Source organism: Dipodomys merriami, unplaced genomic scaffold (genome assembly GCF_024711535.1).
Source record: "Dipodomys merriami isolate MVZ:Mamm:240054 unplaced genomic scaffold, mDipMer1.0.p SCAF_25, whole genome shotgun sequence".
Taxonomy (NCBI): Eukaryota; Metazoa; Chordata; class Mammalia; order Rodentia; family Heteromyidae; genus Dipodomys; species Dipodomys merriami.
This window is the reverse complement of record NW_027203937.1, coordinates 17,500,014-17,520,358: the sequence shown is the minus strand read 5'-3', so window position 1 is coordinate 17,520,358 and position 20,345 is coordinate 17,500,014. Positions and strand designations below refer to the sequence as shown.

The 20,345-nt window shown below is 40.7% G+C and overlaps 1 protein-coding gene across 2 annotated transcripts in view; it reads right to left on the bottom strand.

The window, feature by feature from the left end:
• Fchsd2 (FCH and double SH3 domains 2) overlaps positions 1-19,155 on the bottom strand; it is a 222,768-nt gene extending 203,613 nt beyond the window's left edge. The window contains exons 1-2 of one of the 2 annotated variants that reach the window (XM_070035064.1): positions 18,809-19,155; positions 16,955-17,052 (exon numbers count right to left, since the gene is read on the bottom strand). In XM_070035064.1, the coding sequence (XP_069891165.1) occupies positions 16,955-17,052; positions 18,809-18,829 (119 nt within the window). In that variant the 5' untranslated portion in view covers positions 18,830-19,155. The remainder of the gene's footprint in view (positions 1-16,954; positions 17,053-18,808) is intronic. The other variant, XM_070035065.1, reaches the window with a different exon arrangement.
• Between the last annotated feature and the right edge of the window lie 1,190 nt (positions 19,156-20,345).

The following is a 20,345-nucleotide window of genomic DNA, read 5'->3' as shown; positions in this document are numbered from 1 at the left end:
TTAAATCCACTGTGGTAGTGATTATTCAATCAAAGGACACACAATTACTAAAATATATCAAACTATACACAGTTAAAATGGATAAAATTTTACATGTGTAAATTATATCCCAAGGTTAGGAAAAAATAAAACATAATAAAAGTGGTAAATATCAAAATAACAACTTTTTAAGTTTCACTGCTTCAAAACTTGAGAGGCTGGGAAGGTGGCTCAGTGGTAGAGTGCTTGCCTTGCATGCATGAGGACCTGGGTTCAATTCCTCAGCACCACATAAACAGAAAAAGCCAGAAGTGGTACTATGGCTCAAGGGTAGAACACTAGCCTTGAGGTGAAGAGCTGAGGGACAGTGTCTAGGCCCAGAGTTCAAGACCCACAACCAACAACAACAACTACTACAAAAAATAATAAAATAAAATAAAAACCCTTGAAAAACACTGAAATAAAAAACTGGAAGTTTATCATTTCTGAAAACTTGCTTCCATTTTTGGAAGATTTAGTTTATGCTTAGTTTAGGTTTTATCTCTTGCTGAAATCATTACCTGAATTGTTACAGACCAAGCACTAATCTTTCCCACTCTCAAAGCATGTATTGTCAATACTAACTATATTACATATGTGTATGTGTGTCACACACACACACACACACACACACACACACACACACTTCTAACTCCAAGGATTAAGCTGTATGCTGGCACATAGAAATTCAAATTAAACTGAAATGTATCTATAATCTATATAAAATCATCATATGAAGTATAAGTAGTATTATTCTTGCCAAATGAAGAAAAATATACTCTTCAAGAAAAAAAATTCTAAAAATTTAACAACAAAAAGAACTTGTAACACCAGCATTCTTTTGTCACTTTTTATGAAAATTTATTTTAGATATTCATTAAATCTAATTATAACAAGTGACATTAACTTGACATGCTATTTTAACAGTCTCAAGAAACAAGCAAATCTTCCTCCAGAGAAGGCTTGTAATAGCTTTTAAATTATTTAAAAGCACTTCTGTATCCTTTACTTTTGCAAGGTCTTGAAACAAGACACCTATAGTCCTAGTAAATAACACTACTGCAAATGTTAAGACAAAAATACAAAGAAATCTTTTGTGCTATTAAACCCTTTAAACACCTCTCAAGGACCTAACAGTCACACTTGCCCACTGGGCACAGAACTCATCTTAAATGCAATCTATATTATAGTTGGTAGTGGCTATCAGTGTAATTCTAGTTCTGCTCTCTTGACCTCACTTGCTTCAGTGAGAAACAATACCTACACATTAGGCCTGGTACACTAAATAACATACAAGGAATTATTTCTTTACTCTGCTTCTCCTAAATAGAGAGAAAAAAAGGTACAAATGTTACTAATCTAAAGCAAGACAGTAAGAGAACCCAGTCATGAAATTATAATTTACACAATATGGTTTCAAACAGAAAACAGTTATTTAAAGGCAGTTTAGCCTGCAGGGTGTCTGGTTTAGATAATGGTCACCAGACCCCAAGAGGGGCAATTCTGGAATTTTAGATACCTTGACATACTGTCTTGAGAAAACACCATCTGTGGTTCCAAGAATTGTTTGTACAAGGCTTGCTGTCCTAATTCCTAGCATTGGGGCTGAAGTGGGTCAAGGGTTAAGTTGCAGAACTGAGATGGGGGTCTTAAGTGAAATGGAGTTGCTTAGGTTCCTCAACCTTTACCTTGATGACTTCTTTGTTGATTGAAATTGTAATTGTTATTTGTGATCACTAACTGCTAGTTTTGCTTCTATAGACCTGCTTGCTATCATGTATACTACTGCTTGCCCCTTTAAAGCCCTGCCACAAGAGTTTGGCAGGGTTCTTCACTGTCTTGATAAAATGAAGGGCAATGACTGAGGCTAATAAAGGTTCCTAGTCTGATTGACTGTTAGTGACTAAATAAATAAATAAATAAATAAATAAATAAATAAAGGCAGTTTAGCAATGGGTTCACCCAGAGAGCCTGTCATGTAAAAACAGTATAATCCCAACAGTAAAACATTTTACTTTTATCTGATAAGGTAATTCGCCCAAACATCACTTCATATTTCTAGAACTGACTTGATTATTACATAGCACAAGGACTGGGATATGGCTCTAGTGAGACTCCTCTCCCTAAAAAGCACCTCTTTTAAAGAACAGTAAGAAAACTTTCAAATTGAAAACGTAGTCTAAGGAAAAACAACTAGTGAAAACATAATAAAACAGTCAAACACATAAAATCCAACTTTGGTAAAACTCCAAAAGATAATTAAGCAATGAAAATATTCTGCCTACTATATAGTGGGTATTATCATTATTCTAATATTAAAATATTAGTCAGACTTTGATAATACTGTTTTAATACTAGAATAATGAGAATACTAAGCAGTATTAACAAAAGCATCTAAAATACGAAATATTCCAGGATCCAAAGCTTTTTGAGTATGGACACGATACCACATGAGGAAATTCTACATCTGACCTCATGTGACATGTCAATCAAAACACAGGAGCACTAAAAATATTGTATAAAATTACCCTCAGGCTACAGACATGGAGTGTGTATGAAATATGAATTCATTTCCTGCTTAGACTCAGATTACATTCCCAAGGTATCTCATCATGCATATGCAAATATTCACAAACTCTCTGGAAGTGCCCAATTGGTAAGGCAGATTTCTGGCAAGTAGCAAGTGCCACACACACACACACACACACACACACAGACACACACACACACACACACACACACACACACACACACACACACACACACACACACACACACACACACACACACACACACACACACACACACACACACACACACACACACACACACACACACACACGGCAAATACTCCAAAATCTGAAAAAAATCCAAAACCCTTCTGGGTCCCAAGAATTTCAGATAACGTATACTGGATCTGCACATGTTGTTTCCAAGTCTAGAACAACAGACCTGTACAAATACATATATAGTTATGAATGAAAACAATTAGGCCACAAGAATAAACAGCCAGCTAAGCACCTGTGGCTCACGCCTGTAGTCCTAACTACTCAGGAGGCTGAAATCTGAGCATCACAGTTCAAAGCCAGCCTGGGCAGTCTGTGAGACTCTTATCTCCAATTAACCGTCAAAAAGCCAGAAGTAGAATTATGACTCAAGTGGTAGAGTGCTAGCCTTGAACAAAAGAAACTCAGGGACAGTGTTCAGGCCTTGAGTTCAAGCCCCAGAGCCAGTACCAAAAAAACAAAAATAACCACAAAAAAGAATAAACAGCCAATTAACAGTATATATTTGACCCATCAATTCTAGGACACAGTCCAATGGCAGAGTACTTGCCAAACATGCATGAGGCCCTGGGTTGGATCCCCAGCATAAACGAGTTTTTAAAAATCTTGAGGCTGGACAGGAATCTAACAACCTAATATATTTGTTTATTTGAAGATAAAAGAAGAAAAGGGAACACAGTAGTGCATAAAGATTTTTTTCCCAAATTCTGAGCTACAGCCAGCTGGAAAGCAATCATTTTTGTAAGTCTGTAATTAAATATTCTTAATACTTATACATATTATAAGTAAATTTTAAAGTCTATTAATAATGAAAATAAATTTACTAAAAACTAGTTAAAAGCAAAAATGATAGCAAAAATTAATGTGTTTAGCAGATATGTAATAAAATATTCAATATTACTGAATCATTTAATTGGTAATATTCACATAGTTGAAAATTGAAAAGATATAATGAAAGTCTGCTCCTGACACTTTCCTCTAGCCACCAAAGGGAGGTACTTGTTTTCACAAGTACCAATAAAATACAGCACAGAAGACATGTATACTCCAATAATTTCCTTGGGCCCATGGACACTGAAACACCAAATATAACACTTTCTTCTTAATTGATATTATTTCAAAGTGGACAAATTTTAGAAAGCATCTGGAAGACAAGAGATTGATACATTAATGCCTAGAAGGAGATCTACCTAAAGCAAGCCAAAGGAATGTTGTGAGGTTATAATAAAATTAAAATACCAGTTACGAGACTATAAGCTAGTCCCGACCAACACATAAGAGAACATCTGCAGCAGTAGAGCAAAGGAAAGGTATACAAATTTCCACAATTAGTTCCCAAATTAGTCATTGAAAAATCAACATCATAAAAACAATTTATAAAACAAACTCTTATTCTGAAGACTGACACAACACAGAATGGCTTCTGTGGGACTTAACATCTATTTCACAAATTTATAAAGAAAAATACTAACTTGTCATTACAGGCCCCCTTATATAATAGGCTTCACACCTTATACTTCAAGACTAAATTGCCTCAGTTAGTAAGGGCAAATGACTCTGCCAGGGACAGTTGTAGCCCTCATTTGCCCTTTCTTGTTTTCAATTCAGTCTTTTCACTAGCACTCTCAACAGAGATGCAAAGGTGGTCAATAAAATAAAATTGTCTGCAGGGCCTTTAAACCACCATTTCTCCAAAGTATCAGATGACCAAAAGTACCAAGATCTCTAACTCTAACCAATCCCTTTGAAAAGTATCCTAAGAGGCCACTTGCCTATTGGCCACTCTACCTATGGCAAATACAAACCCCTACTCCTAAAATAATATACTGAGCTCAAAAGGGTTGGAAGAAGAGGATACAAATTGTTTAGATGGAGTTCTTGATCCAAAATCAGCTTGGGACATTTGAAATTCTATCAATGTACTTCATATTTGAAGACTAATGTATTTTTAATACTACTATGAGAATCAACAGGAGTAAATTGGAAATGGAGTCCTGTGACAGATTAGGCAAAACAGTTACATAGTAAAGGTCACATTACACCACTATAACTTTATTTCTTAGTAAAGATCAACTTCCAAGAAGATAAATTCTCAGGCTCCTTTACATGAGGCATGCATGGTATATGAAGTAAAGTTAATCAATGAGACTATCAAGTTAAGTCTATTAAGAAGGACTGGCAAAAACCATCTTCCCTAGTAGAAGGAAAGAAGGAAGAGAAGGGTAACAGCTATGCAAGGAGAAAAATTCCTTCTTTCCTCTTCTTCTACCTCAAATAATCTTATAAAAAATATGATAACTGAAGCTGTAAAAGCCATCAGCAATAAATAAGAGCATATTACAATCACAGAAAGATGAAATAGACACCTAGACCACTGGCTTTGGGGAAAGAGATGCTTTTGCGTCATAGGAAGAATTTATCTTTGGCAATTACAGATCCCAACTTCAGGTTAACTCTTTGGAGGATAAGTCACAGACCATAATTTCTGAATTGATGCTCTCAATTAGTTAACAAAATTATAGTCCTGTGCATTTGTAGAACACCTATTACATTCTACACACTGTGCAAGAGATATTTTATATGCATTACTTGGTTTAATTATCAAAATAAGTCCATAAGGTACTATAATTATTATCATTTTACAGATAAGAAACATAAGGTTCAGTGAAGTTTAAATGACTTGTATCCAAAATCATACACTTAATAAAAGACTAAGCAGTAGGAGTTGTACCCTGGTAGTAAGCTCCTAAGCAGCACTTATTCCAATATATAACCCTACCCTATCACACCAGATCACCTTCACTATCTCTCTTATTTAATTATCTAGATGTGGCTAAAAAAACGACCAGGTCAAGGAAAAGTATCCAGCACTTGTTTTTGTTTGCTTGTTTTTGTTTCTAAGATAGGATCTTGCTATGTAGCCCCAAGTACTGGAATTACTGGGTTTGTGCCACCACATCCGATTAACCTTACTAGCTTTAGTTTAATTCCATTTGAGTCAGGAGAGTATTCTCCATTCAAGTCTGTAAATCATAAAAATAACTTACAGTAGATTTCAATGACTACCCCCATTTAAAATCTTAAAAATAACTTGCAGTAGACTACAATGACTATCCCATTTAAAATCTAATCAACTCTTTTAATTTTAAGGTCACTAACTTTGAGGAATGGCTTATAAGCAATAGGAAGAGGTAGTACCAAAACTTTGACTCAATTAAATAAGCAGTGATCATGGAAAAAAAAAACTATCTTATTAAAAAGACTTTATCATATTGTATTTCATCTTTTGCCTAGCTTATATCTTCTTCTTAGTCTCTTCCCTCTACAACTGACCATAATATGAAAGGATATATTATATTTAAATTTTAAATTCATTTAGTCAGATGAAATTCTGTGTTATCTTTTATTAATGTTCACATCTTTTTAATCATTTTTTGCCTCTCTCCAAAGAAACACTAAGTATGGTTTTATTTGATCTTTTTCCTTATAACTTCAGTTTTAAAATCATTTAAATTCCTTCTCTGGTAGATGTTTGTGTAGCAAACTTGAGGCCCAGATTCAACCTCCAGTACCACAAATCTCCCTCTCAAGATCTAGGTTGTGTGCGCGCTTGTGTACATACAAATGTATGTTTTTGCACCAGTACTGGGAATGACCTCCAGGCCTCATACTCTCAGCTTTTTCAATCACTGCTGGTGCTCTACCACTTGAGCCATGACTACACTACCAGCTTTTTGCTAGTTATTTGGAGATCAAAGTTTCAAGAGCTTTTCTGCCTAAACTGGCTTAAATGATTATTCTCAGATCTCAGCTTCTTGAGTAGTTAGGATTATAGGTCTGAGCCACCAGCACCTGGTGGCTAGAAGAACAGTGACTAGCAAACAATAATGATTAGGGAATGAAGGGAAAGACCTGAGTCCATTAACTGATATGCAACTTAAAGTTTTCATGATACATCATGCAATTTTATGTCCCACTAAGAAAAGATACTGCCAGTTATAGTGAGGTATTACCTATCTCACAATTTTTATTTATACTTGTCAAAGCTCTTTTAAACTTATAGTCAGATTTTTGTATCTAATATTCTCATGCCTGATTTTTAAAAAGATAAAACTGGTCACTTTCAGTGTTAAACTATTCTGAATCCTTTTCTCCCCTTTAATAGTGCTGGAATTTGAACTCAAAAAGAGTTAAGCTCTTCTGAATCTTTTTCTCCCTTTGACTACTGGGATTTGAATTCAGGCCCTCACACATGCTAGTCAGACACTCAACCACAGAACTATGCTTCCAGCTCTCCCTACCCTTTTTTTGCACAAGTTATTTTTATTTACATACCATTCATTTTCTGCATGGGCATGCACCTGGACTACAATTCATCTATTGCAGGCTTCAAGTCATAGTTAGGATGACCAGTGTACATGAATAACAAGCAGCTTTGGTTGATTGAGACACAGTTTTGAAGATTTTTCTGCCCAGGCTGACCTGCAACTACAATTCTCCCAATCTCAGCCTCTCACATATGAGAGTATGAGGCGTATATACTACCACACCCAGCTGTGGGTTAACAGAGGTCTCACAAACTCTTCTGCATGGGTTAGCCTTGAACCATGATCCTAGCAATCTCAGCCTCCCAAGTAGTTAGGATAACAGGTAAAAGCCACCAGCACTCAGCTAATAATGCATATTTTGATAGCAAATACTTGGTTCCTTGGTTAAAAGCTTGGGAAGCCAGGGGCTAGTGGTTCCCATCTATAATTTTAGCTATTCAAACTGAGGTCTGTGGATAGCGAGATTCAGAGCAAGCCCAGGCACACAAACCCTCAAGACTCTTATCTCCAATAAACTAGCAAAATGCCAAAGCTGGTATGGCTCAAATGGCAGAGCACCAGGCATGACTGAAAAAGCTGAGCAAGAGACCCTGATTTCAAGCCCCCAATATACACATACAGCTTGAGAAACACAATGAGAGTACAATAGCTTAGAGACTTCACCAAAATTAATTACTTCATCAAGCTGTGCTTCAGTTTCCACCTACACCTAAGATAACCAAACACAATATAGCTACCACATTCTAATAGTCTAGAACTTTCTCATACTATATAATAAGCTCCTAAAGATATCTGCTAAGGGTTGGAAGGTGGCTCAGTGGTAGAGTGCTTGCTCGCATGCATGAGGCCCTGGGTTCGATTCCTCAGTACCACATAAGCAGAAAAAGTCGGAAGTGGCACTGTGGCTCAAGTGGTAGAGCGCTAGCCTTGAGCTGAAGAGCTGAGGGGCAGCGCCCAGGCCCAGAGTTCAGGCCCCATGACCAGCCCCCCCCCCCAAAAAAAAGGTATCTGCTAAGAAGGTTCTTTATATTCTGAGTCTCTGCAAAAAACTTTCTGATTCAGCACATAAGAATAAACAATACTAACCAAAACAAAACAAAACAAAGCCACATAGGTTCTAGTATCTAGAAACATAATTGGTAAGAAGCCTTGAGAGCAAAGAGGAAAAAAATAAATAATAAACTAAAAAGAAAGTAAACTGTACTTGTCTACTGCTGGCAGCAAATATCAACAGGAAATGCATCAGTATAAAATCTCCCCAAAGAATGGAATGTTCCTGATTAACAGCAAATAAGTTATCTTTCCTCTTATACTCCCAACACGCCAGCTTCCAAATGCATCCCTAAAAGAAATGAAGGGGAGGAAAGCAAAGAAAACAGCTGTATCACACTAATATCTCCATTCACAATTCCAGATGAGAAAGAGAGAGAGGAACTTGTCACATTCAGCATAAAGCTCTCCTGTTTATAGCTTAATATGTTGTGGATTTGGGGGGGGGGGGTTATTGTTGTTGTTGTTTCGGTTGTGGGGCTTGAACTCAGGGCCTGGGCGCTGTCCCTGAGCTGGGACTACAAGATAACACTATCTTTTTTTTTTTTTTTTTTTGGGGGGGGGGTCCGGTCGTGGGGCCTGAACTCTGGGCCTGGGCACTGTCCCTCAGCTCTTCAGCTCAAGGCACTCTACCACTTGAGCCACTGCACCACTTTCGGCTTTTTTTTTTTCCCGCTTATGTGGTGCTGAGGAATCGAACCCAGGGCCTCATGCGTGCAAGGCAAGTGCTCTACCACTGAGCCACCTTCCCAGCCCCACACTATCTTTTTGTTGTTGTTGTTGGTCATGGAGCTAGAACTTGACGCCTGAGCACTGTCTCTGAGCTTTTCAGCTCAAGGCTAGCCTCTACCACATTAAACCACAGTGCCATGTCCAGTTTTCTGGTGGTTAATTGAAGATGAATCTCAGGGATTTTCCTGCCTGGGCTGGCTGTGAACCTTGATCCTCAGCTCCTGAGTAGCTAGGATTATAGGCATAAGCCACGAGTGCCTGGCACTGCGTTGTGTTTTGTTTTAAGAAAAAGTACCTGCTATTTATTTATGTTAAGAATAAGAAGTTATATGCCCTCTTTTTTTTTTTTTTTTGTCTATCATGGGGCCTGAATTCTGGGCCTGGGCACTGATCCTCAGCTCTTCAGCTCAAGGCTAGCACTCTACCACTTGAGCCACAGCACCACTTTGGGCTTTTTTTGCTTATATGGTCCTGAGGAATCGAACCCAGGGCCTTATACATGCAAGGCAAACACTCTACCACTGAGCCACCTTCCCAGCTCCTATATATGCCCTCTTTTAATGAATGAATTAATACTAACAAGTTGAGCATGAAACTAATAGAGAATCTGGTGAGAAGGTAAAGTTCCAGGGAAGAGAATAGTAGAAGTCTCAGAAAAGAAAAACATACTGCGCATGGTGGTACACACCTATAATCCCAGCACTCAGAAGGCTGAGGTAGAAGGATAGTGTTTAAGACTGGCCTGAGGTATATAATGAGACAGTTTCAAGAAAAAAAAAAAAAAAAAGACCCAGATTCCACTCAACACAGTATATATAAAAAGCCGGAATACAGAGATCATTAATGAGTTTTTTGTTTTTGTAGTGCAGAGGATCAAACTCAAGTGTCTTTCACATGCTACAGCACTCTATTGCTGAGCTACATCTCCAGTCACAATGAATTTTTAAAAGGTCATCCCACTTGTTAAGACAGGTAGAAAAAGTCAGAACTCCTCCCTCCCTTCTCAAGCAGCTTAAGTTATGAACATTGAATAAGTAAGCTTTGACTTCAATTCAGTATTTCAACTCCCATATCCAAAATGCTTGGGACTAAAAGTACTTCATATTTCAGAGTTTTTTTTGGATTTTAGAATATTTACATAGACAAAAGTGCTCTAAAATCCAAAACCTTCTTAGCAGATAATTTCAGATTTCCAGATTACAGGTGTGCAACCTGTATCACTGGGAAAAAAGAAAAAGGAGAAAGAAAGGAAAGAAACAAATTATAAGTTTAAACTCGTCAGGGAAGGAAAGTCCCTGAGACTTATCTCCAATAACCACCAGAAAACTGGAAGTGGTGCTATGGCTCAAAGTGGTAGAGTGCTAGCCTTGAACAAAAGAGCTCAGAGACAGCGCCTAGACCCTGAGTTCAAGGCCTGAGACCAACAAAAAGAAAAAGGAAAAGAAATGTGTCACTATACCTAAAAGACTTTTGAAAATCAGATGCTAGACAGGATGTGTAATCCCAGTACTCTGGTGTAATCCCAGTACTCTGAAGGCAGGAGGAGGAGTCAAGAATTCAAGGCAAGTATGGATTAAACAATGAGTTCCAGGCCAGATTGAGTTACTGAACAAGACCCTCTCTCAATAATTTTTAAAAATAATAAAATGAAAAAATTTACACTACTTATATCCAAAGGAATTTTCATACAGACACTCAATATTTGAATATACATATTAACGAAGATGCATCTACTAATGTGTTCACCACATTACATGATATATTTAAAATGGCCTCCACCTCTACCCCATTACTGGATTTAAACTTTAGGTCTTACATTGTCATTTGACTGTTTTACTTAAGGCTGGGGCTCTAGCACTTGAGCCACATCTCTAGTTCTAGGTTTTTCTAGTTAACTGAAGGTCATCTCTTGAAGTTGTCTGCACAGGCTGGCTTTGAACTGAGATTATAGAAATGAGCCCCCAGTGCCTGGCTAGCAAGGCATATTTTCAGAAAACAACAGTCATACTTTCTAAGGGTCTCAAGTGAAAATTCCATGTTTTAATTCAGTTTTCACAAACCTAGACTTATACTAGCTTGATTTTATGTGTATCTTTGTTTATACAAAGCAATACTTGATAAATTGGTAATAGTAAATTTGTGTTTGAACAACTGCTTGATTTGATTACTATAACTCACAAACTATGATTACTGTAACTCACACAATTTCCAACTTTAAATAAAAGGCCAGGATTTAATAACAAGAATTTAGACCTCAACTCTTTTTATCATATGACACTTATTATTATTAGGCTTGCCACAGTAAAAGCCTGTGCTTCTCAAAGATGCAGGAAAGAGACAAGCAGAAAAACCTCTCAGGCTAGCATTTCACTATTTTTCAAATGTTTTGCATAGAATTTGGGGACACACTCTTCACAACTGTCACTAAATTTTTAAACACATATACAGTTCTAGGTGTGATGGAGCCCTTAAAATATGCACTCATGGGGCTGGGAAGGTGGCTCAGTGGTAGAGCGCTTGCCTTGTATGCCTGAGGCCTTGGGTTCCATTCCTCAGCATCACATAAGCAAAAAGAAAAAAGCCGGAAGTGGCACTGTGGCTCAAGTGGTAGAGCGCTAGCCTTGAGCTGAAGAGCTGAGGGGCAGCGCCCAGGCCCAGAGTTCAGGCCCCACCACTGGACCCAAAAAAAAAAAAAATGCACTCATGAGCAGAGGTGTCATATAGATTTTCAGCAGGGTTTTTACAGTTTGAATGAAGGTAGGTATATTAGTTTAAATCGTTCTGTAAACTGTAATGCTGCGTAAGACAGATCTTGGTCTTTATCATTTCTGTATCCATAAACGCCAATTTGCTTATGTTAAATCAATTTTAAAGCCAATTGCCAATCTAGTCTCAACTGCAATCTATTTAAAATTGGGAAGGACTGAAGGTATAGTTCAATGATAGAGTGCATGCTTAGCAGGCACTGGGCTCAATCTCCAGCACCAAAAAAATAAAATTGAGACAACAAGTAGATGATGACTTGGTGATGTTTTAAAGTTAATGTTACAGCTTATTTGAATGTCAGTTTCAAGTATTTCTCTTACTAAGGCATCTAAAATTGTGTGTTCTTAACCAATACAGTATGTATAGAAAAGTTAAAGCTAATGATTTTAAAGCCCTTTGTCTATGGTATAGCAGTATAAGAAAATGCCTAGCTAATGGAGACTTTTTAAAGATTAACTGGTGTTGTTTATATAAAGTAATTTATGGGCTTATTGAGTTTGTGAGCAGCACCAAAGCAAGTATTCCTTAGTTCCCCTTGGGGAACCGAAACATTTCTATGAAATGTTTTTTTTTTTCTCATTTTCTTGTTTTAGTTCTTTGAGATAGGATTTTTTGAGGTGGGGTTTCATTATATAGCCCTGGCTGGCCTCAAATTCTCCATCCTCCTGCCTCAACCTGGGATTATAGGTAAGCACTACAATGCCAATTTTTTTTAATGTTCTTTTTTTGTTTGGTCAGTCAAACGACTTGAACTCTGGGCCTGGGCGCTGCCCCTCAGCGCTTCAGTTGAAGGGGAGCACTCTACCACTTGAGCCACAGAGCTACTTCCAGCTTTCAGGTGGTTAACTGGAGGGAGATAAGAGTCTCATGGACTCTCCTGCTCATCGGGATTCTCAGATCTCAGCCTCCTGAGTAGCTAGGATTACAGGCATGGACCACTGGTGCCCAGCCTTTTTTTTTTTCTTTTTTAATATTAGCATGTTAGCATACATCAGTACAGGAGGGTTTCAGTGTGTGTATATATAATATGTATTACATGTAATGTACATTATATATGTATGTATACATATATATGCATATATATACATACACATATATCATGTAAACAAGTTACTTGGACCATTTTAACCTTCAGTCACCCTCTTTATTAGCCCTCTCTGATTCTGCTGGTATTCTATCCCCAACAGAGCGTGTTTTACTCTTCCTGTCATTCATTTTTTTAAGTGTTTATTAACTGCACTAAGGGGTTCTGTGGTGATATTTCAGACGTGCATGTATATTTTCCTTGCAATAACCCTATTGCTTATAATACATCTTTTTCTTTTTCTTTCTTTTTTTTTTTTTTTTGTTGGCCATGGGACTTGAACTCTGGGCCTGGTCACTGTCCTTGAGCTCTTCAGCTCAAGCCTAATGCTCTACCACTTGAGCCACAGTGCCACTTCCTTAAAATACATTCTTAAGAACACTCATGGAAGTCAGATGCAAGTGGCTCACGACTGTAATCCTAGCTACTCAAGAGGCTGAGATCTGAGGACTGCAGTTCAAAGCCAGCCCATGTGGCTAACCTTGAGCAGAAAGAGCTCAGGGACAGCACACAATCCCTGAGATCAAGCCCCAGGACCAGCACAAAAAAAAGAATATTTATGGGTGGACATACCCAAAAGAGTCAATAAGGTGCATAATTTCCACAACGGATTCTTTTCCCAATAAGAGAAATCATAAAAATTTTCAGCACTTTCACATTTGTTCTGTATAATGAGAAGGGGAAAAGAATCCTTGTTTCTAGAAAGTTGAATTATGTAGCAATGTTTGGTAACATGTGGCTCAGTCATCTCATTTCATAAAATGTGTCAAATAATAAACCTTACGTTCACCATAGCATACTCTAACAATTAAATCTCTTAAATTGAACACCCAGAGACAGAGACTGAGAGGGACCTCAATCACATTTCCTCTGGCAATACAGTACTCTAGTCAAAACTAGATAGATGTCAAATAAATAGAAAAGCACACCGACTCCTTTAAAATATAATCTGCTGATCCATGGTGCACCACCAATCTCTGCACTTACTGTTTATATATAAATATACAGTCTACATCAAATAGCACAGTATAAAGTGCCCATGTAAATCAAAGTATAAAGTAGGGTCAGCAGAAAGATACCTCTACAGGCCCTTATAAAATATTTTACCAAGAACAAAATAAGGGTACATTTAAATATAACAGTTATATTCATTTGATAATTTTGTCATTACAAAAGTACAAAGTTACAAAAAAGATTAAGGTTTGGCCTCTAACTTCAAAGAATTCACATAAGAATGTTGAAATCCTTTGAGATCACAAAGGGCAATTAACTTGCAGAGGTAGTGGTAGCCAGATTATCGGGTGAAAAAGTGGCAGGAAGGGTATCAACAGGCAATGGAAACAGCAAAAGCAAATGCATGAGTATCGAATACACAAATAATCAGATGCCCTGAGTGGACAGAAGAACAAGTAAGCATAGGCATGCCAAGATAGTAATTAGGGAAGCTACTGTCATGTATGCCATGACAAGGTGGCCAGCCTTTATCCAGAAGGCCTCAGAGAACTCATATATAATAAAACTAACTGACAGCAATGGAGAAGACAGAGTAAAAAGGTGAGATGGGATATAGAAGATATGAAGACACAGTTACGATAACTAGAATATTGTAACAGTACAATCAGAATTGATTAATCAAAAATATACAGAAGAAACAACAGCAGGAACAACAATCTACATCAACTTTCCTAATACATGCCATATCAACATTCAGTGCACAATCTTTGTGAATGCAGGCCACTACTGCCCCATTTTACAAATAAGAAAACTGAAGTTTAGAATAAGAAAGTTGTTTTTTCAGAATCCAGAACATCTAGAAGGTAACAGAGCCTGGACACAAATTGAAGACTGACTCCAATGTCCATAGTCTGGACCTTAAGCACTTGCATCAAGTACATTTGACACGAATCTGACACTGACTCCAAAGTCCATAGTCTAGGCCTTAAACTCTTGCATACAGGCAACAGAAGTAAAGAATTTAATTAATTCTTAGAAGACACATATACTCAGCAAGACTTAATGACCAGTGACCATCCACACTCCACACAGAATCTTCATTTACACACTAATTTTGCCTTCTTGAAATGCTTCTGAAAATTGATTGCTTCCTCTAGAGATTTCTATAAAAATATATTGGTAGACTTAGCCATAGGTATCTTACACAGGAGTTTTTTTTTAATCTAAAAAACCCACTGAAACTAAGGAGAAGAGCCGGTAAAGAGTGTGTGCTTAGTGTACACAAGGCCTGGGTTCAATACTCAGCACCACTTAAAAGAACCTTTTTTTTCCTCTTGTAGCGACAAGAAGCAAAAAAAGAAAAAGAAAAGAACAAAAGGAGAAAGAAAATAACTCAGAATTAAAATAAGAATATTTTTCAGTCACTTGAATTTTCACTCAAGGCCCATGGTCTACTACTGGGGCCATACCTTCACTCAAAACCTCTCACTTGATAACTATGGTACTCAAAGGAAATAAGGATTGTAGCCACTCTATTTCAGCATGCAAATCATCTTTTCTATTTATAAAAATACATGTTGACCTGTCAGTTTGTACAATGATTGTTAATTAACATTTCTTTCAATAAATTAAATCATGCTTCCCTCTCATTTTCACAATACCCTCATTTCTTTTTGTTCATTTTGTCCTCCGTTTTATTTTTGAGATAGGTTCTCAATATATAGCCCAGGCTAGCCTTGAGCCTGTAATCCACCTGGCTCAGCCTCATAAGTGCTGGGATTACAGGTGTGTAACATTTCTGATACTCATTTTTGAAATGTTAGAAGATGTCTTATCAAGTTTGAATTTATCTTGATTATAAATATAAGTAACAACAAAATATGAGAAACACAGTTTGTGTTGTATTTATCATTCAAAGACAAAGTTATTTCATGCAGTAATGAACAGCACTAATATACAATCATCTAAGGTTGACTGAATCACCCCAGATATTAACCATTAACTACAGGTGTCAGTTTAAAAAAAAAAAAAAAAACCTGTGTAGGCGGTGCTGGTGGCTCATGCCTGTAACCCTAGATACTCAGAAGGCTGAGATCTGAGGATCACAGTTCAAAGCCAGCCCAGGCAGGAAAGTCTGTGAGACTCTTATCTCCAATAAACCACTCAGAAAACCAGAAGTGGAGCTGTGGCTCAAGTGGTAGAGCACTTGCCTTGAGCTGAAGAGCTGCAGGACAGCACCCAGGCCCAGGGTTCAAGCCCCATGACTGACAAAAACAAAACAAAAAACAAAAAAACAAAACCTGTGTAAAATTGTTAAAGTCAGTAAATAGCCGTTATAATTCAGTGAAAAGATGTAAATAAGAATTTTTATTTCGGGGCTGGGAAGGTGGCTCAGTGGTAGAGTACTTGCCTTGCATGCATGAGGCCCTGGGTTTGATTCATTAGCACCACATTAAGCAGAAAAAGCTGGAAGTGGTGCTGTGGCTCAAGTGGTAGAGCACTAGCCTTGAGCTGAAGAGCTCAAGGGACAGTGCCCAAGCCCAGAGTTCAGGCACCATGACCAGCAAAAAAAAAAAATTTTATTTCAAAAGAGTAAACAGATGAAAAAATAACTTTTCTTTCATTGATCATAATCTAACACCTTTAAGCCCTTTGTTTCTTTCCTAACAGTATCTGTAAATTAAGGTTTCTCCACTGAAGGAAGTTTGTTCTGTTGTAATTTCAGTTACAAGTTCCAGCCGAATAAAAGTTCTAACAGTCTTAAAGCAGGAAACCCAAAAAAAAATTCCAGGGGGGAGGCTGGGAAGGGAGGTGAAGGGTAAACAAAGGAGGAGGCTGCAATGCTTGGTAAGAAATGTATGCATTATCCTGCCCATGTAATTGTAGCCCCTCTGTACAGTATGTTCTCAAATAAAATAAAATAATATTTAAAAAAAAATTCCAGGGCTGGGAAGGTGGCTCAGTGGTAGAGTGCTTGTCTTGTATGCATGAAGCCCTGGGTTCGATTCCTCAGCACCACATAAGCCAGAAGTGGAGCTGTGGCTCAAGTGGTAGGGCGCTAGTCTTGAGCTAAAGAGCAGAGGAATAGCGCTCAGGCCCAGAGTTCAGCCCCCATGACTGACCCAAAAAAAAAAAAAAAAGAAAGAAATTCCATCATCAGATCCAAGAGCTTAACAACTCAAAGGTCCTTGGAAACAGAGATAGATAAGTTATCAAACTATTTACTATAACCTTACCTCATATCTTCAAGCAAATCACATTCTGCTTGATGTTTGGCTTGAAGTCTTGTCATCTGTTCAACTTGAATGTTTTTCAACTCTTGTGTAACTTTCACCTAGAATAAATCATATATTTATGAAGTCTTTTTACAATTTGAAGCACAACCTACTTAAAAACACTTAATACTTGTCAGAATATGTACTTTTTGCTCTACTTTCCTTGAAGACCATAAACCCATTATTTGCCATCTAGTTTTATTACTAAAGATACGTAATAAGCAAATAATCTGAAAGAGGCTGAATACACATTTTTGTGCACAAGTAAAAAACGACAGATTTAAAGAGTTGCAAAACATAGTAGACATTCTACTTTATGCACAAGCTCAGTACAGTTTTAAAAGAACCTCTCTTCCATTTCTTCTCCCCCAAAAAAGATACAGATGCTGACCACTAGGAGAGATAGGCAGAGATTAGATGGGAGAAGAGACATTAAAAATACCGAACACCTAACAACCAAAATTTAGACCACCGTGAAATAATATGTATGAATGAACTACATAAATTATTCCACAATAGCTGGGAGAAAGGACAGGCTGGGGATGATGTCCTCCATTCGCTGACAGCCCATCAAACCACAATCTCTTTCTCACAAAGGAGAACTCAAAAAGTGACCTTCCAGCATATACAGTTCTTTTAAACTAACCCAGCAAGCCAGGCCCCATGGTGGCTCCACTTCAAACATCGAGAGCTGCAAATGCCAGCTGGCCAGAACCTCGACCACAAGGCTGGACCCCAGAGTTCGAGGTTCCAGTAGTGGAATGCTGACCACCGGAGAGGTAGTACATATGCAAAAGAAAAAGATTCAGCTGGAGAAACACCCATTTAAAGGGGGAAAGAAGAGAAAGCTGGGGACGGGTGAATTAGACATTCCGCAAATGTTTGCCCAGAAGAGGAGGGCAGAACGGCCTCCTCCATCTAGCGCCCAGAGTAGATAACCAGTATTCATCTGCAGGATTAAACGCAAGGGAAGCTGCTCACTAGCCTAAAACACCGGTCACTCCCACCCTGGCCATCCAAACCCAGCTTGCTGCCGCAAACTCGCTTTCCTGGGGGAAGTGCCTCGGTTTCCTGGCCCTCTTGACAGGGGCAGGGCGGGGTGGAGGGTGGGGGGAAGAAAGGCAGAATCCGTCAATTCTTAATTTGCTTTTCCTTGGGGTGGAAGGGCGGTGACTCCTCCAACTTCTTTACGGCAGTCCCGGGTAAAAGGGGAGGGGGGTGGGGGGGAACAGGCCAAACCTTACCGCTAGGCTTGAAACAAACACACACACACACACACACACACACACACACACACACACACACACACACACACACACACACACACACACACACACACGCCGCGCAGGGCGACAACCGACTGGAGGGCTCAAACCTGGTGCAGACTAAACAATCACACAACGCACAAGGGCTTTGCAAATCTGCAGGGGCTCCCCCTGGCTCCCCTCGGTGCAGCCCCGAGAATGCACTTTGCAGTGGGCTGCACGACCATGCGGGCGCACACACCTAAATACACACCCAAAACTCTTGCACAATATCGGGAAGGGGGGGGGGCTCCAGCGCTACCGGAGTCCCTGGCTGCCCCTCGGTTGGAAAGGCAGGCACCTCGCACACGCGCCACCCCCTCCCACCCCCTTCCCCCCATCCCCCCCCCCGCACCCCCGCCTGGAACCGGCGGCAACTCAGTGACATGCCAGAGGCGACCAGCGGTCACGGCCCCTTGCGGAAAGGGGGAGGGGGCACAGTGGTGGCCCCGGTCGCGTTCCGGGTACGCATCCCTTCAAAGCTCCCAAGCCCCTCCAGCTGCGTCCTTACCTTCCTCGGCGGCGGCTGCATGATGCTGAAGGGACATCAATCCTTCCCCCGACGGCGGCCTTAAAGGACGGTCAGGAGGAAGGCTGGAGAAGAGGGGGCCGCCCTGCGAGCGAGGGCGCGTGCGTGCGTGTGAAAGGGAGCCCGAGGAGGACTCGCCCCAGAGGCTGCCAGGCCGACGGGCAGCAAAAGGACCCAGGTCGGAGAGAGTGTGAAGAGACGGAGGAGGAGGAGCGCGGGGAAGGCCTGGGGCCCGGACAGCCCGGGGGGTGTGTGAGGAAAAGGAGGCGGAGACCGCGAGGGGGCGGGGGCCGGGAGCGGGGGCGCCAGGGTCTCCCGGCTCGCCGAGCCTCTGGTGAACAGCAGCCGCGTCGCTCGCGCTCCCCGCCCGCCGCGGCGGCCCCCCACCCCACCCACCCCACCCACTCGGGCAGCCCGGCCCTCGCGGTGCCCGACGCCCCCGCCCGGCCCGGCGAGGAGGAAGGCGGCGCCGCGCTCCCAGCTAGAGCTCCACCACTCAGGCCGCGGGAATTTCCGGCCCCGCCGCGCGGTGCAGCGCCCCGCTCCGGCGGCGAAGGAAACAGCTCAGTCCTGCGCCCGGCTTCAGGGGGCCCGAGCCAGGCTGAAGCGAGGGAGCGGGGTTGCGGCGCGGGGCTCTGTATTGTGCTGGCGGATAGGGGGAACTAACGGAATGGTGGACGGATGGGAGAGGTGGAAAAACCAAAGAAGCGCGAAAATCCCCCCTTTCTCACTGAGAGTGGCACGTTCCAAACGCCTCCAGTCCTCCCTCCCCCACATGGAGAGGCAACCGGGGGCTTCCCGCGCGCTTTCCCGCCAGCCGGCCGCGGTGCGCGTCTCCGGCCGGGGGCGCGCACGTGGGCGAGAGAGGGCTCTGCGCCGACGCACGCGCACAGGCCGCCCCCCGCCTCCTGCTGGCTCCAGCGACTGCAGCGTTTGTATTGGGATGTGTGATAAGGGTGGGAGGCGATGCTCGAAGTGAGATTTTATTCTTTGCAACCGGGAGCGGTCAGCATGCCGGTGACTCTAAGAGAGTTACCGGTTTTGGTTTTTGGTGTTTTTCTTCCTCCCTCTGGATCCCCACCACGAAGAGATTGAGCATGAACGAGTCCTTTTGCAACTGACCGCAAGTGCCAGGCCGTTACGATTTGGGGTTGGGGGGTGGAGGAGGCAAGCAGTTGTCCTGCAAAAGAACAAATGGCTCTACTATAATGCACCCCCAAGACGAAGGTCACCAGCGTCTCACTGGAAGAGCACAGAATGGTCTTAAGGCCACAGCCCCATGTCATATGTGAAGGCTATTGTCTGTAGAGAACTGGAAATGCTCTGAAGGTCACACGGCAGAACTAGAATCTGTAGTTCAGGAGAGGTTCTGTTCGTTGTAAAGAAACTGATGCAGGAACTGGAGACAGAGGGGTGGCTAAGTGGTATAATGTTTGCCTACCATTGTGAAGGCCTTGAGTTCATACTCAGCACCACATAAAAAGGAAGAGGGGACAAAAAGGAAAGAAGAGAAAGATGG